This window comes from Cataglyphis hispanica, chromosome 6, assembly GCF_021464435.1.
Source record: "Cataglyphis hispanica isolate Lineage 1 chromosome 6, ULB_Chis1_1.0, whole genome shotgun sequence".
NCBI lineage: Eukaryota > Metazoa > Arthropoda > Insecta > Hymenoptera > Formicidae > Cataglyphis > Cataglyphis hispanica.
Window position 1 is genome coordinate 8,436,138 of NC_065959.1, and position 17,402 is coordinate 8,453,539.

A 17,402-nucleotide genomic window follows, 5' to 3' on the forward strand; every position below is an offset into this window, starting at 1 on the left:
ATTTTCCTTTTTTTTTTTTTTGTTCTTGCTTCTCTTCTTCCTTAGATTTGTTGATCTATCTTACGCAGGCAACCTCATTTCGATCCTCTCGGCCGTCATCTTTTTGATCTGAATTTGTTTGGATTGATTGCTTATTTTGCTTATTTTAATACATGTTATTTAATTTTGCTTTATTTGTTAAAACGCGATAATTTTGATAAGTTCGATCATCACTTGATCTTCTTAGGCTCTCCTAGATCCTCGTCGATACTGTAAAGCAAAAAATTACATTTGACAATCACACATTTGACACGTCAAATATCTTTTTATAAATCATACATTTATATATTGCTGGTGCAAAAGCATCTTGTTATATTCACAAGTATTGCATAACAGTTTCAAGAATAAACAAAAAAAAATTTTATTTCGGTATTATAAAATTGTAGATTATTAATAAATCATTATTAATAGATTCGGCAATAATAATCTGTCAACATCGTGATTGTTTCGATGTTTCGATCTTGTAACTGGCAATTTTCAAATAAAATAATTATATACCAATCAGAAATTAGCAATAAATATAATAATAATGCCTTGCTAACAAAACGACACAAAATGTGCTCATAAATTGAGCTAATTATTAAGTATTATAAAAGTGCATGGTATCGATGAAAAGGAAAGAAAAACATTTATTTGGCAAAAGTAATTAATGTAATTATTAATTATGTATAATTCTGACATATACATGCGCTTTTTATAAGGGATTAAAACGGCGTACCTTTCAAAATAAGGACGATTTTTCCGCGCTTTTTTCAGTTCACATCGAGTATACGTACGCACGTCACACTCACAACTGTTTCAGATTCGCTCGCGTTCATCCGCTCGATTCACATGAGATCTCGTCATGGCGTTTACCTCTTTACAGCGCGCAGGCGGGGATAATACGTACGCCTTAATGACACACGTATAAAGCCTGTTTTAAACGGTCTAATGTAAAAAAGGAGGGCTCATTTGCTTGTAAATAAAATTATCTTACACCTACAAAAATTTTTACAGAGATTACAGCCCGCTGTACATAAAATTCTAGACAAATTCTTATGCAAAATTATAAAGAATCTAAAAGAGTAATATAAAAAAAGAATACCAAGTATTTTTATAAAAATATTACAATTAATAATATTAAAAATATTTATTTTTCTTTTATCTACAACGTGTAAAACACAAAATTAAGTAGAGATATTTAAATAAATTATTAAATATAAAATTATAATCTCAATCTAACATCTGAGAGCGTTTGAAATAAACTGAATACAGAGGATATTTTTATAAAATTGTATTTTTAAATTAAGATTTAAAAAAAAAATATTTTTTTCTACTTCTAAAGGCAGAAGCAAATAATATACGCTATAATTTTTCTACACATATACATATAAAAAAATTATTATATTATCTTGTACCTATTATATATTATAACAAAATTACTTATAATATTATTAAAATACATTATGTATTTAACATCTATATCACAAGCTATATCTCTATATCTATAAAATATATCTATATAATATTATTTGTAACTATTATTTGTATACTTAACGCATAAAATTTTAAATACAATTTTGTATATATGATATCGAATTATTACATGTATAAAATAATCTCTTTTAATGTCATCGCTTCGCACATGCTCTCCGCATGTTTCCTCCCATGCCGGAAACAGATCCCAACGGCACGCGAGGACACATGAAAGTCTTTATTAACCCTATATAGATTTGCGGATCTATAGATTCTCTGTGTTAGTGTATCCAAATGGGAAATTCTAAGTGTTCCACTTCGTTATTTTCTAAGAAATGTCTTTAATCAATATATACAATAAATTTTTCTCGGATTATTTGTAGATTATTAGAAGATTTCTTCCGCTATTTTTCGAAGTTTCGTATAAAACATAATTTTCCATCGATTTTCGAAATAACTGTTTCCTAGAAAAAAAAAAAATAAAACAAAAAAAGAACAATATTTTTAATATGTAAAAATATCCGATGCCTAAAATATTAACTTTAAGATTTAGCATAATTAATAATAATGTGCAATATAAAGTTATTTATACACGAGTCTCTCAATTTTTAGAAGGCATGAAAATTTAATAAATTCTCTGGATTTTATTTAATATCATTTAGAAAAGAAAAATTCAAATAAATATATCCGCGCAAGTTTTCAATATCGCTGGAAATCAGAGAATGATATAATCCATAAATAAAAATCTTAAAGCCCTTATCAACAGGAATCTAGAGTCCGTATGTTTTTTCTAATCAGTATGACATACTTCTGGAAACCACGAAATTTACTTTATAACATTTTGTTTATATTTTGATTTACACACCTCCACGAATTTCGCGCATGCTCACAATGATTCACTCTCAAATGGAATCAGTAAAAACTTCTTTATTTCTTTCAGAGTTTTTCGTGGAAATCGGTGAATATTTTTTTTTTCCACACATTATTGTAAAGATCCGAGTTCTCACGTTTCACGATACGAAAATACGCGTGATATTTCGCGACGGCAAAGCATTTCGCGAAACTGCGAGTAAGTACGTATTGACGAGAAGACGCTCATCAACGGGCTTTTTCGGTGACGTCAGGCCTCTTCTACGTTTCATTCACACTCTCCCCTCCCTCTTTCTTTCTCATTTCATCTTATTCCTCTCTTTCTCTCTCTAAATAACCTTCTATTGCCTCCTACTCATCTCATGAGATCGAGAATCAAGAATCAACGCGAAAGTTCCGCGTCTTCACGGTCGAGTCCGTGAGTTTGTTCGGAGTTTTCATGGAGTACAACGGCTATTAGAAATGTACGTTTTCTACATTTTTGCAATTTTTTTTCAATTTCTTTCAAAGCAGTTGGAATCAATGAGCCTAATAGCAAAGCTTTCTAGATTTGTTTAAATAAAATACATTTAATAATAAGATATGTACTACATCAAATTAATGAGGAAAAAAAATCTATGAATTTTATTGTTTTCGTGTAATTTGTAATTAAAGTGAAACTAATGTGCGAAATCCGATTTAAAGGCGGATGCGAAAATAACAACGCGCGGCGACAATGGCCATCATCTTGGATGACAGTCACCGCGTTAAGAATAAGAAAAGCGTATCACCTTGCAACGGCGAATTACAAAACGCTTCGTCTGTCTGTCCTCGGTCTGATATGCAGATTACTCAGTGCTAACGCCTCGTGAATCGCGATCATGTGTCCGCGAAATTACTTATAGTCCGTAAAAGCATTCCGCAAATCTTACGGATGAAATAGTAAATATTGTGAATATGTACATCTTAATTTAATTTCGAATATATTAATTATAATTTGTACATTCATAAATATTGAATGCCTATGAAATATCACATTCTTAAAGCTTTAGTTTTATGAGCTTTTATAAAATAAAATAATTCGATAATTCTATGTTGCATTGAAGTGACAATTTTATATATACATATATATATATATATATATATATATATATATATATATATATACACATATAAATTATATGCAATTATATAATTAAATAGATGTAAATTTGAATTATTCTGTATGCATTATATAAGCATTGAGCTGCTCCAAGATGATGCGTATCTTCTAATTATTCTATATACTCGTAAAATTTATACGCATTCTCATGTTCAGGGACGTCCTAAAACAAGCCGAATTTAACAACAAAGGTTGTCTAAATTGTCCTAACTAGGCCACAAAGATATCATATAATGTATTTGTACGACTTAAGTTCCTCTAACTACGCAACATCCGGGACTTAATGATTAAAGAGTCTGGTCAAACGATACTCATAATGCTCTTGTATATGTCGACATAAAATTTCCTGATCTATAAAATAATAATCTATTTTTATCTCGATCTATTCACAATTTAAACAATTTTTATTTAAATTCAAAAAGTTGAATTATTAAAAACAATTTGATTAAAAAATATATTTAAGAAAACTTAGAAAGTTAATATTAAGAAAATTTTTTAGCACATAATTTATTTGCAATTTTTGCAAAATATTTATATATTAATAATCTTTTCGATTCTCTAAAAGAAATACTTAAAATATAACAAACTAATTTTGATTATTAAGAAACTAATATATTATTAAAAATTAAAAAAAGAAAATTAAATTAATAAATACATAATCTTCTCTGCAGTTTAATTCGGCAGAACAAGCTAGAAAATAATAAGCGTGAAGAAATTTTATACGATAATTATTTGTCGGGATTTCAATCTAGTTTGTAGCTAATTATAAATTTAAAAAAAAATCCAATATTCAAAAATACGAATTTAGAATACTTGTGTTTTGAGTGGTTTCTCGGGAGTTGATTGAAGGACAGATTGTGAAAAAGGACCGATTATATATCCCGGGGGTCAGAAGATGAGCGGAATGAGTTTAGTGCCGGGAAGTGCCCTCATTATCACGCTAGTCAATCTTTTAATCTCCCGCCTCGCGTTTAAAATGTTCATCATCACGTATCACATACGTGTACGACAATCCTCGTGACCGAATATCACGCGTGTTATAACGATAATTTTTGCTAATTAATTTTTTTCTTTTTTGCGTGAAAGAATATATAGCCGGTTAAGAAACAAGCAGTTTCATTTTTTCTTCATATGTCTACTATGCGCAAAATAAAATTAAGATTTCATCGAGCTCCAGTTTTATATAAATCAATTTAATAAAATGTATGTTATCAAGATAAAACATGAGATTATTAGATAATAGAGATTGTTGAAAAGATTATTTAAACTCAAATAAATGTAAATATGTTACTAAATTTCCAATTTTTAAAGTTTATTTTCTCAAAAACAAAGACTTATACGAATAAAATGTATTTTATATACTCAGCATATTTTTGCAAAAGATCACCCTTTATAAGAGGCTTTCGAACATGACATAATTTTGGGCATACATCCTAAACAGATTTTAAAAATAAAATTACATAATTATTATATATACACACATTTATTTTTAATAGTTTAATTTTATAGTTTTAATCTCTGTTTAAGTTACATTTTTTTTTAATTTGAGTATTTCTCGGTATATAGTATTACATGTTTATATTATAGAAAAATAATAAAATTTTATAACACTTACCTACGTTTGCTTGGTTGGACTTGTGTTTTGGGAATGAGTACGTTTCGCGAGCGTTTTGTCGTTGATATTAAAACTTGTCTTTTTGGAAAAATTTTTGATTTTATAATCATCGCACAAGCTGGCTCTTCTAAATGTATTGGAATACTGCATCTCTGTAGAGTCTACAAAACTCCTTTGTCTGTTTCAAGATATTAATATAAATTAGTTTATATTAAATATCATAGGTTTTTAAAATCATTAAATTAAACACAAATAAAATGTTTCTAGAAAATATTTTAGAAAATATTTATTTTTTTCCTCACCTAATATCCGGACTGCTTCTATAAGATGATTTCTTTGGATCATTTTCATCTTCCTCTGTGATTGATCTGGAATTTGCTTTGTCACTTCCTCTCGAATCTAATGTTGTCTTCGACTCACTTTGTTGCATGCTGTCTTCCTTCCCATTTTGTTCATTGCTTTGCCACAAAGACGCATTAATATTTTGTAAAACGCAATCGTAATTTTGATCCTTTGAATTCTCGATATCGTGTTGCCCTTTTGTCATCTAAATATTAAAAAGGAAATATTAATTACAATTTGCGTATTATTATTATTATACATTATATTAAATAAAATATTAATTATAATACAAATGTCAATTAAAATAGAAATTTGTTACAACAATTATTATATGTTATAAATTATGTTTGCACAGTAAATCTTCGTGGACAATCAAGCAGCAATATCATGTTTCTTTGATGAAGTATAAATATCTTAACAATTAAAATATAAAAAAAATATAAATATAAAAAAGTAATAAAAATAGTAAAACATCTGCATATATTTAATTATTTATTTTTAATTGATTATCACCTCATTCTGCTCGTAAAAATGTGACTGTGGTATATCGGAGGGCATGTTGATGCTCTCTCGTCTACAGGAACCATCTGGTGCGGTGATTAGCACCGGAATCGGATTCACGGGTGTTGTCGCCGGTACTTGCATGTGTAAGCCGCCAGTTGAAGATTCTAAACTCGATCCAGAAGTTATAGTTAATGAACTGCTGCTGGAAGTATCGCGATATTCCGGGAACGCATTTGAATTAAGACGTTCTAAAAATGTCAATTAAAATAATAAATGGTTAATAATTAATAATTTAAAATTAAAATTAAAGTTAAAAATAATAAAAAGAAGAGAAAAATATAATTTGATTAATAATAAAGAGAATAATAAATTTTTACCAGCTTTTGTATTGCGATGTATAGCTCGGATACGATCGAGATCGGCGGCGGAGCAGAGTGGAGTGTCCACCTCATACGTGTTATTAAAAAGACTGTAATTGACCTCGTACTCGCCGGTGTCTTTGCGAAAGGAAATGATGGATTGGAATCGATGACCCCACAAAATCTCCGATGGCAGATACGAGCTTCTCGCTTGTGTTGTCATACCAGTGGATTCAATCACTCCTGTCGATATTGTTAATCATCATTATCGTATCATATTGAATATTTCAATCACCGCTCCACAATCTGTCAATAAAATATGACATTTCTACAACCTTCTAACATCACGACGATCTCGAACCGCTCTTGCAGCATGTCGCTGGCTGATATTCTATAAAGTGGCGAATGTCGATCAATCTTGTGAACAATCGTGGTGGGCCAAATAAAGAAGATCTTATCCTCCTCGCCGTCGCCACCCACTTTCAATTCCGTCTGGAAGAACGGCAATAATTCACCTTCCTTCGTAATCTGAAACATATCACGTACAATTTCTTTCTTTTTTAATTTTTCTATTTTTAATTTTCTACTTTTTAATTTTTAATTTTAATTTTTTCTCTATATTTTTTTAAAGCTATAAAGGGTAGCAAAACATCATAATCCCACCTTTCTCTTGATCATCTGAGCGCGAACGTGGGCTTCGATGATGTGGCTCTTGCGCATATCACCGACGCGAAACATCAGACAAGGCTGGCCGTCTCGTTGACAGATGACAGCATTGCGCGAGAAGAGCAAAGTTTGTGTGCGCTTTTTAGGACGCGATAATTTGGCGAACACGATGCCGACCATAAAGGCCTGAAGGATCACTCCAGTCATCGATTGAATGCATAATGTAAAAATTGCTTCGGGACATTCATCTGTCGTATGCTTTGCCCCGTATCTATACATATACGTCATTCATATCTCTATTAAAAACTTATAATGATAATGATATTATAATATTTTATTATACAAAATTAATTATAATAATAATATTATTATAATTATTATTATAATATATGCATGTGTTTTGTATGATAATGTGTGTAATGTATAATTTACCCGATTGTATGCTGCGTCTCGACAGAGAAGAGAAAACAGCTGGTGAAGCTGCGTATATCCTCGACACAGGGAATAAAAGTGTGATTATTATAATTGTTGAAATCAAGATCTCCATGACTGTACGCGATTAACCACCATATGAGGGCAAAGCCCAGCCAAGATAACAAAAAATTCATGGAAAACACTAAAAGCGTCCATCGCCATTGCGCATCTACCAGCGTTGTAAAGATATCCTGCAATAACGAAACAATTTGCTATACAAAACATTAATATATATTTTCGTATGACTTTTATATTTATATTATTTCTTTATTAATTTCCTCGATGATCTAATATTGCAAGAGAAATTCACCTGAAGATAACGCCGACGTCGTTTGGCGACATTTCCCTGTACAACATTACAGTCGCCGTGTTTAAAGACAACTCTTTTTCGAACTCTTCTGGAACTAAATCTGGCTTGACGATATCTTAAAAAGAAAAATTAATCGGATTAATTTTTTTCCAAGTCACATTTAAGTCTTTAATTATTTAAGTTAGACCTAAAAATAGGTGTATTTTAATTAAATAACCCAAAATTGTTTTTAATTTCAGAAAATAATTTTAGCAAATTAACGTCTGCTTATAATCTATTATATAATCTTATCGTCTCGCAGAAGCTTATAGATCAAAGACTCTGAAAATTTAACGCGACAATTTTCAGCTATGATGTGCCAATGGAACAATTTTATTTTTTTAAATTTACAAAAAACTTTATTTATCAATCTGTATTTATTAACTATTTGATATAACTAATAATTTATACAGAGTGTTCCATTTTAAATGACAATCTCAAATATCTCTTAAACAATGCATTATAGAAAAAAATATTTTAGACAAAAGTTGTAAGATTCAAAGGGAGCCAATAGACGATCTTATTAAATTTTGGATCGAGAATCCGTGTTAAGCCTTGTCAGGCTCAAATTAATTTTTTCAAATGAAAACCCCCATATTTTATTGCGTATTCGTGTAGCTTATTCCGAGAGCTTTTCAAAACATTATAATAAAGTATTTTTTTATTAAGTATTTTCTGAGTTATTTTTTGAGTTATTTTATACCTGACATACTTTGATATAAAATATAAAATATCTCGTAAATATTTAGTTTTTGATAATCTTATTGATTTGAAATTGACTAAATTAATTTGAAAAAATTTACTGGGTCCAACACGGACCTCCGATCCAAAATCTAACAAGATTCTCTATTGATCCCTTTTGAATCCTACAACTTTTATCTGAAACATTTTTCTCTAAAACGCATTGTTCAAGAAATATTTGAGGTCGTCATTTAAAATGAGACACCTTATATATCAAAAAATATCAAATACTTTCCTTAATATATGTAATCTATTAATAAATAATGTAATAAATATATCCAATAAATAAATATAATTCAATACACAACATATAAATATGTGACAGATAGATCAAATTTTAGTAAAATGACTACTTCCTACGAAGATGCGCACAGTGCAAATAGACATCAACAAGTGCGTTTCAGTGACATTTCCAAACGCCAAAAAATGCGTAGTATAAAGTCGTCGAATCTATTTGCGTCACGGGTCAATATGTCAGGGTTGACAGCCATGCGAAATCACGCAAATTTAGAACGCCGTTTGCCAGACGACGATGTTTGATTCGAAATTAGACGACGGTCGATTAATTCGAGATCTAATTTCATCAAAGATAAAATCGCAAAATCAGTCTTTCAACAGTTTTACATTATTCTGTATAAAATATGTAAAAAACAAATGTATTGTTATATCGCATAAAAAATATGGAACAAATTAATTAATTTTATATTTATGTATATATGCGTTATTATATCTTATGTTTAATAAAAAATACTATGTGTTAAATTATGTTATAATAAATGTTATTTTTTAATTAAAATTTAATCAAATGTTACCTTTTTAATTTAATAAAAAGAGAGAAAAAAAGAGAGAGTTTTATATAAATAAATTTTAATTATTTTTTTAATATAAATAAAAATTTTTTAAATAAACAAATTTTTTAAAATAAATATCAAAGAAAGCGTATTTGTAAACAATGGTCCCTCTTGAAAAATTAATACACTAAAGGTAAAGAAAATTTGTCATTGGAAACATTGGAAAAGAAATTAATTAAATTTGCCTGATATGATATCTTCCAGTAAAAATAGTTTCCGCGCTTATATGCTATTGAGTTTATTGCCGTTAGTTACCATAATCGCGGAGACTTTCTCGTCTCGACGATACGTAGGTAGTTATTTCGAAACGAGAAATATTTCTCGCACGCAGTCAAGTATTTCCATAATAAAATATTGGCTATTTACGAATTCCGTTTATTCGACTAAAATCACAGAATAACATTAGATTGCTGCGTATAAAGGTTTTTGTATACTTTTGTAAACAGAATGTAACATATATACATACGCAAAACAACAATATATACGAAAGGATATATATATATATATATTTAAAGACTTGATGCCTAAGAATTTTTGTTGAAAAGAAATTTATTTTAAATTAAAAAAGAAGATTACAAATAAACATCAAAATAACATTGTATATAAATATGTACGATTGATATAATCGAAACATGCTGTATAATCTGTAGAATTCAAAACAGAATGAAAAAAAGTAAGGAAAAAAGGCCTGTTGAGAATGATTACTTGAGCAATTCCTCACGCCAGCCTGCTTCGCCGGAAGTCGTCGCTTTGATGATCATCATTGACACTTGCGACATCGTCCGTCGTAATTCCGATATCTTGCTCTTTTCACCCAAATGATGGATTCTGTCAACATCCGATGCGCGTCGTCGTCCCAACTTTGTCACTTCCATTGTTCGCGATCACCGCAAGATCATTTAGTATCCATTTGAAGTTATTTAAGATCGCACGCGCATGGGCTTTTCACATTGTAAAAATAAACAGCGATTCATTTATATTCGACGCAAATTTGTCATATGTATTTTATATTAATTGATAAAATATAAAATCTTATTATAATTTATGCACAAATATGTATAACTATACACAAAAAATAATAATATAATTTATATACAAACAAAAATTAAAATTTACTTTATTATTAGTTATCGTTTGATAATAATAATGTTCATTACAACACGTAATATTATTATAATTTTTATTTAATTTGCAAAGCCAAATTTTCTTCATCAAAAATGTCATCAATTCTAAATTAATAAAAGTGAGATAAAAATAAATACATAAAAGAATGTTGTGTAAATTTTAGAGAAGACAAAAAAAATGACAAAATCATGTATTGTTTGTTTAATTTTAAATAAACTTAAAAAAAAAAATTATTTTTATTTTAAGTACTTTAAAAAAATTTAATGTGAGAGATATTTTTAGAAATATATATATATATATATATATATATATATATATATATATATATATATATATCTAAAGCGTTGAAAAGTTGTGTAACAAAATGAGAACTTTTATATTGGCATTCTCGTTGAGGATTGACTGCAAATTGTTCAGAAAATTTGTATTAAAAAACTAAGATTATGAGATCTATCTACATATACAATACATATATAATATGTATTGTATATATTACAGTACAAATTACAGTACGCATCTGATTGCACTTCATACAGTAAGAATGTACGCGAAATATTTTCGATTTAATTGATTTTTTATTTTTTCCTAATTTTATATACAACTAAATTGATCACCAAGTAAATAGACACAGATTAATTAGGATTACTCGTTAAAGAACCAAGGCTGGCTGAACACTGCAAATGTAATGTCGGCTCTTGGCTGACAGAATGGTTTCTCTTTGTCTTTGGCACGATCCACTGAAATCGTTGAACTGTCGCAAAGGGGGGAGTTATCATTAATACTAAACTCTTTTTATTAAATAATATAATATTTAAAAAAACTAATATTATTTTGATGATATATACGATTTAATTAAAATAAAAATCTTTAAAATTAACGAAATATTAAATCTAGCAACACACACACACACACACACACACACACATGATAATTTTACTTTGCATATGCAATAATATTCAAAAATTTAATAACAAAATCGAATAAATCTTGTAATGTATGTAGATATATTCTTTTTTGTTGGAAAATATCTCTTTAAACTACGCTATGCACGCACATACAAATGCATATGCAGTTTCAATAGTGCATTCTAGAAGTATTTTCTAGTATTTTCTAAAAAAAATAACATACGTGCACGCGTGTATTCTGAGAGTGTTCTGCAACGAAAGTGACAAACTCCTTCACCTAAATATTTATATACACAACTTTCTGTTTTCTTTGCATCACATTTTCTCAAAATTTCTATTTGCCACTTCTTTTGAAAATAATAATACTATAAATCTGTTTATTTTTAATTTTTAATTATTAAGAATGTATACAATATTTAAGGATTTCAATATTTCAGTATTTCAATATTTATAAATTTTGTATTTCAGTATTTTACAATATTTCAATATTTTACTCTATTGCTTTTAACCAATACGTTTTGTCGAACAAAAAAAAAAGATTCAAAGGCTTTTATTGTCTAAACCAATCTATTTCCGGAATAAGAGTTCTATTTTGATCGAGAAAAAGAAATATTTCCGGTAATTATAGCCGGAATAAAATAGCAACCGGTGCGCTGCTATTTTCGGGATCCCATAAAAACACGTATTGTGATCCAAATACCTAATACTTATTTTAGGACGATGCTTAGAAAATGCGTAACGTCGAGTGCGTAATTGTTTAACAAACACTCAAATTTGCTATATAAAGTTGCTTGATTTTAATTCGTTAGATATCAACATCTTAAGTCCTTCTTATATCAACACTTTATAAGTTTCTTGATAATATTTTATCTAATTTATACTTTTTGACAATCCTGATAAGATGGCGAACATTATTGTTTCCATTCTAGAAAATCGCCTTAACAGACAAACGCAGTTTAAATGATTAGTGCGATGACATTCTCATGACGATACGCGGAAACGATAAGCTTTTTCCTATCAGTATTAGCTTATGCAATGCATGCATATTTGCGCAAGGCTATAACTATTACTGTGAAGACGTGATATTAATATTCATAAAGTCATTTATGCTTAATCAAAAGCTAAATTATATTAATCCTATAAATATTATACGAAAATAAAATTTTTATATACTTTGATGTTATTTCATAAGAAATATATATATTTTTAATAATACATATTTCTTATTTGTATATTAAAATTGTGAGACATTTAAATAAAATAATATATAAAATAATACATAAAAATTATTGAAATTATAATAAAATTTTATAAAATACATTATTTCTTTATATTGTAAAAAGGCATAATAAATATTAATATTAGACCTAAAAAATATTATAAGATTAAATAAAAGAATAACAATTAATATTAAATAATCTTACATAATAAATAATCTTATAATATATTATAAAATTTATAATATATTATAAATAATATTAATTCTTTCATATAAATATTATTAATTCTTAATGTAAATATTGTAAAAAGAAAGAAACAAGAAGGAAAAAAGTTTTCATGTTAAAACTAAAAATTGAAATGCAATATTGCCTCATTAATAGGAAAATGCTCGCAACTGACCATTTTCTATTTATAAAATAGTGGATTTATTTACTTTCCAAAAACTATTCCATAAATCTTTTCATTGAGATAAAAAGAAAATGGAAATAAGAGCAAATGGAAAAAAAATAAAAACAAATGAGAAAAAATAAGATCAAACAATTTTCGATATCAAAGCTAGAATGCTGCCGGATATTGATAGATAAAACAAAAGACTCATTTTAATTTATAATATAATATTCAAGTCACGCGTTTTAATAATGTTTAAATTAGCTTTGTTGTATCAAATCATGTTTAGAAATCAATGTAATATGATGTCATAAACACAAAATGCGCAACAAATATTCTGTAGCCATATACTTACAATATCACCAAAAAACGAAGACGAGTCATCGTCGGTTATTATTAATTTAAAAATTTATGATTGTTTAATCTATGATTTTGACGTTAAGTTTCAAACAGTATAAGAGTGATCAACCTACTGAGCAGCACTTGCCACTTTTCGTTTGGAAAACTTTTGTGATAAGCGAAAATGTATTCGAATTACAATAGCGAGTCATTATATGTATTATTACTTCAACGTATTATTATAATCATTAGCGCGACCACCGTCATTCAATATTAGTCGAATTACGTACATAAAATAAAAAATTAAAATAAAAAATATAAAAAATTATATGTATAGATAAGAATATTTTACAAAACTAGAACCAATCAGAATCTCTTTAACATGACATCATCATATGCAATATGATCCGAGAGAAAGAGAATAAAATGTATAATAAAATTAAACCTCATTAGATTCAGTTTTAAATTACGAAATCTCTCACCTTAGTAGAGGACCCGATTCGCCCTTAAAGCTAATTCGGTTACAGGCTCTTCTCTTAAATGTGCTCAAAATATCACGTTTCTTCTGATTGACAGTTTCACCTGTCTCCTCCGCGGAATCTTCACCGCATAAATTTACTGCGACTGTGGCTGCCGGCATCGACGTATGCATTAATAATTCGTTCAAGAATGCAGTTGTGGGACCTATGGTAATTGAGGGTTTGTCCTCAGGGGCCACTATTCTTCGATCTTCTCTTAATCCATTTTCAGTCTACGTCCCATTTTTAGGACATCAATTGATAAAAGATGATTGATAATTGAGTATTATAAAATTATGTAGCTTGATAATTTAATTAGAATTCTAATTTTTAAATAATTTTTTTTTAAATTAATTGAAATTAGTTTTACAAAAATCGATTATCTTTTTTGAATAAAATAAGAATATTTTTTGGTTCTCTATTTCATGATTTTTTTTTTTATTAAGAACTTCAGTAATTTAAAAATTTATTTAAAAAGAAAGACTGTCTTAATACAATCAAATGTAAAATTTTATATTTATATTTTGTACTTAAAAAAAAATTTAATATAATTCAAATAATTTTTTATATTAGAGTTTTAATAGATCCTTAAATTATATCTAATTAAAAATATAATGGTATACTTTAAATTTTAATGAGAGGTATTCTGTAATATGTTCATTAGAATACCTCTCATTAAAATTTAAAGTATACCATATATATTTTTAATTAGATATAATTAAGGATCTATTAAAACTCTAATATAAAAATTATTTGAATTATATTAAATTTTTTTAAAGTACAAAATATAAATATAAAATTTTACATTTGATTGTATAAGACAGTCTTTCTTCTTAAATAAATTTTTAAATCTCTAAAGTTCTTAATAAATATATATATATATATATATATATATATATATATATATATATATATCTTTTAATATTGAATATATGAAGTTTGAAAATAAGATGTTTTTCACACTAAGATTTATTTGATTTGCCGATGAATCAATGGTAGATTTGTTTTATTATCCTGAGAAATTTCAAACACAAATTCAAGGATTTATAAGATGTTTCTGTGAACATCGTACTTGGATATTTTACTTGGAAACACCTGTTCGCGTGTTTTTCCTCTTTAATTTTTTTATCCTCTGTACAAATTTTATTACATAATAAATAATATAAATATATATATATATATATATATATATATATATATATATATATATATAATTTTTACTTAAAATTTATTTACCTTATTTGTATTTTTTATTTTTAATTGACACTTATTCTTGCTTGATTTAACTTATTCAATGTATCATTTTTTTATATTATATATATATATCTATTAATTAATCAATTCTTTTTTTATATGCCGAATGAGCATTTTATCAATCTGATCTTGTGTATTTCACGATCGCGGTTTCATCACTCAAAACACAAACTCATTCAACACGTCACGTAAAATCGTATTATCGGCATGCCATATTTAATTGTAACAAAGATTCTTTTTTTTTAACACTTTCAACATACAATAAACACGTATAAATTCGCAAATTTTATCGAAAATTCACGAAAACTATTGATCTATAATTTCTTCGAAATCGGCAGTCGTCATTTTGCGCGCTCGATCGTGACTCTTTTGCCGAGATTGCGGCAAAGTATGATCGCCACGAGAATCCGCTAAGCGAAAATAAATCGTAAGAGTGCGCGTGGGCGAGCGTGAGCGTGAGCATGTACACGGGCAAGCAAGACATGCACGTCATCGCGAAAGAAGGACGTGATGTGACGTGTAGCCATATTGTGGCGCGAAGCAGATAAGATTGCGGCGCGGTTTTATCAATTCTAATTTTATAAATATACATTTAACAACAAGTCGAAATCGACGCGCAATTTTTACGTAAACATTTAAACTAGCAAAAACTTGTGTTATTTTATAAGAGACAAAGCAATCTCTTTATTGATATTTATATTTTTGTTGCTGTTAATTATTTGTGCAGAATGACAATAATTGAAAATTAACGCGGAAGCGCAGTTAAAAAATTCAAAATGTTCAGAAAAGGAAAGTGTAATTAACATTTGAAAATTGACAAATAATTATATATAAGAAAATTAGGCCTTTTCTGTTATCTGGAAGACTCGACTAATTAATTTATATATTATTTTATATCTATGGATAATTATTTTCTATTGATTTTCTATTAATTTACAAAACTATTCTATAAAATATAATTATACATATCATTATATAATATAAAAATATTCTTATATTGATTATTATTTCAATTATAATTACATCTTTATTTTTTATTATATCTTATATTAATTTATTTTAATTATTTCACTTTTATCTATTTCATATTTTTTTTTATTTTACTATTTAATTAATTAATTTAATTAAATAGTAAAATAAATTATATACAGTGATATACTAATAATATATAATACATACGCAATTGTAATACATTATATTACATTTATATACAATTGAAAACATTCTTTAACAAAATTTGAATCTCTACAAGATATCTCGATCTCAACTGCACTTTACTTTAATCTGTAAATTCTTCGGCAGTAAAATTCAATAGAAATTAAGTTATATTTTAGTGCAGAAATAAATTTTTTGTTACTATTACATTATGATCAATAATGATGTTCTCGCACTACTTTATCAGCTTTCGGCATCTCAGCTCCATCGTAAGAAACGCCCTCATGTTAGGATCTTGTACTTTCTCCAAGATGGCCTTCTGTAAATCCACATTGACTGCTTCTATCGCGCTACTCAGTCGCTCCGCATATTGAACCCATACGCAATTCGCGCATCCCGACATACAACAATTGGTCGGTTCCGTCAGATCGTCAACTGAAGTATCCTTTGGAACATCAGTTCGATTTTTGTCGTCCTTTTGTATCGACAAATTCCGTTGAGGACAGAGTAAACCTTTAGCAATGAATGGGCTCGATCGTAATACAGGATTCATCTGCTTAAAATTTGGAGCATAGAAATTATGTGTATAGAAATAGCTTGGATATTTCTATATTAATTAGATTAAATGGAAGGTAAAGAATAGTAATGTAGTTTTAATGTGAAATAATTGTACATATAATTTCTCTCGCTGTATGATGATATTTAATTGAATTGAAAGAAAAGTCGTATTTCTCTAACCTGTGTTCGCAACGGTGAGAGTGTAACACTGAAAACAGTGTTGCCAAGTCTTCTTTTGTATAGATTTTTGTCCTGAGTGCTAGTGACAGTAAGAAATTCGAATTCGGTCACTCGTTAATGCGCATGTCCTAAAGGCTGCTCCACATGAAGTTATCTAAATATAAAAATAAGATAATATAAACATTTAAAAAAATTAAAATCCAATAATAATTTACTGTTGTTTTATATATTTAACAATATATATATATATGTATATTAATTATTTCATTATCAAAATATTTATGCCATTGCATTTCGACACTTCATAAATAGCAGCTTAAAGTCCTCCAACTAGGACATTTTTCCGCGAAGTGC

The 17,402-nt window shown here is 27.8% G+C and overlaps 2 protein-coding genes across 8 annotated transcripts; both read right to left on the reverse strand.

Annotated features, from left to right (window-relative positions):
* Positions 1-102: 102 nt before the first annotated feature.
* On the reverse strand, positions 103-15,605 carry LOC126850626 (G protein-activated inward rectifier potassium channel 3-like). Of its 7 annotated transcripts, none has more exons than XM_050593801.1 (11): positions 15,138-15,605; positions 13,866-14,134; positions 7,776-7,890; positions 7,424-7,656; positions 6,989-7,262; positions 6,661-6,853; positions 6,344-6,568; positions 5,976-6,214; positions 5,423-5,667; positions 5,121-5,298; positions 103-249 (listed from the first exon to the last, which is right to left on the reverse strand). In XM_050593801.1, exons 2-10 carry the CDS (start codon positions 14,033-14,035, stop codon positions 5,121-5,123), a joined length of 1,872 nt encoding a protein of 623 aa, XP_050449758.1. In that variant the 5' UTR covers positions 14,036-14,134; positions 15,138-15,605; the 3' UTR covers positions 103-249. The 7 variants fall into 7 exon arrangements, with proteins under 7 accessions (XP_050449758.1, XP_050449761.1, XP_050449765.1 ...); XM_050593802.1 differs by lacking the exon at positions 103-249 and adding an exon at positions 815-952; XM_050593806.1 differs by lacking the exon at positions 103-249 and adding an exon at positions 1,416-1,958.
* Positions 15,606-16,181: 576 nt separating this feature from the next.
* On the reverse strand, positions 16,182-17,149 carry LOC126850559 (oxidoreductase-like domain-containing protein 1). Its single transcript, XM_050593690.1, has 2 exons — positions 17,049-17,149; positions 16,182-16,863 (listed from the first exon to the last, which is right to left on the reverse strand). Exon 2 carries the CDS (start codon positions 16,861-16,863, stop codon positions 16,546-16,548), a length of 318 nt encoding a protein of 105 aa, XP_050449647.1. The 5' UTR covers positions 17,049-17,149; the 3' UTR covers positions 16,182-16,545.
* Between the last annotated feature and the right edge of the window lie 253 nt (positions 17,150-17,402).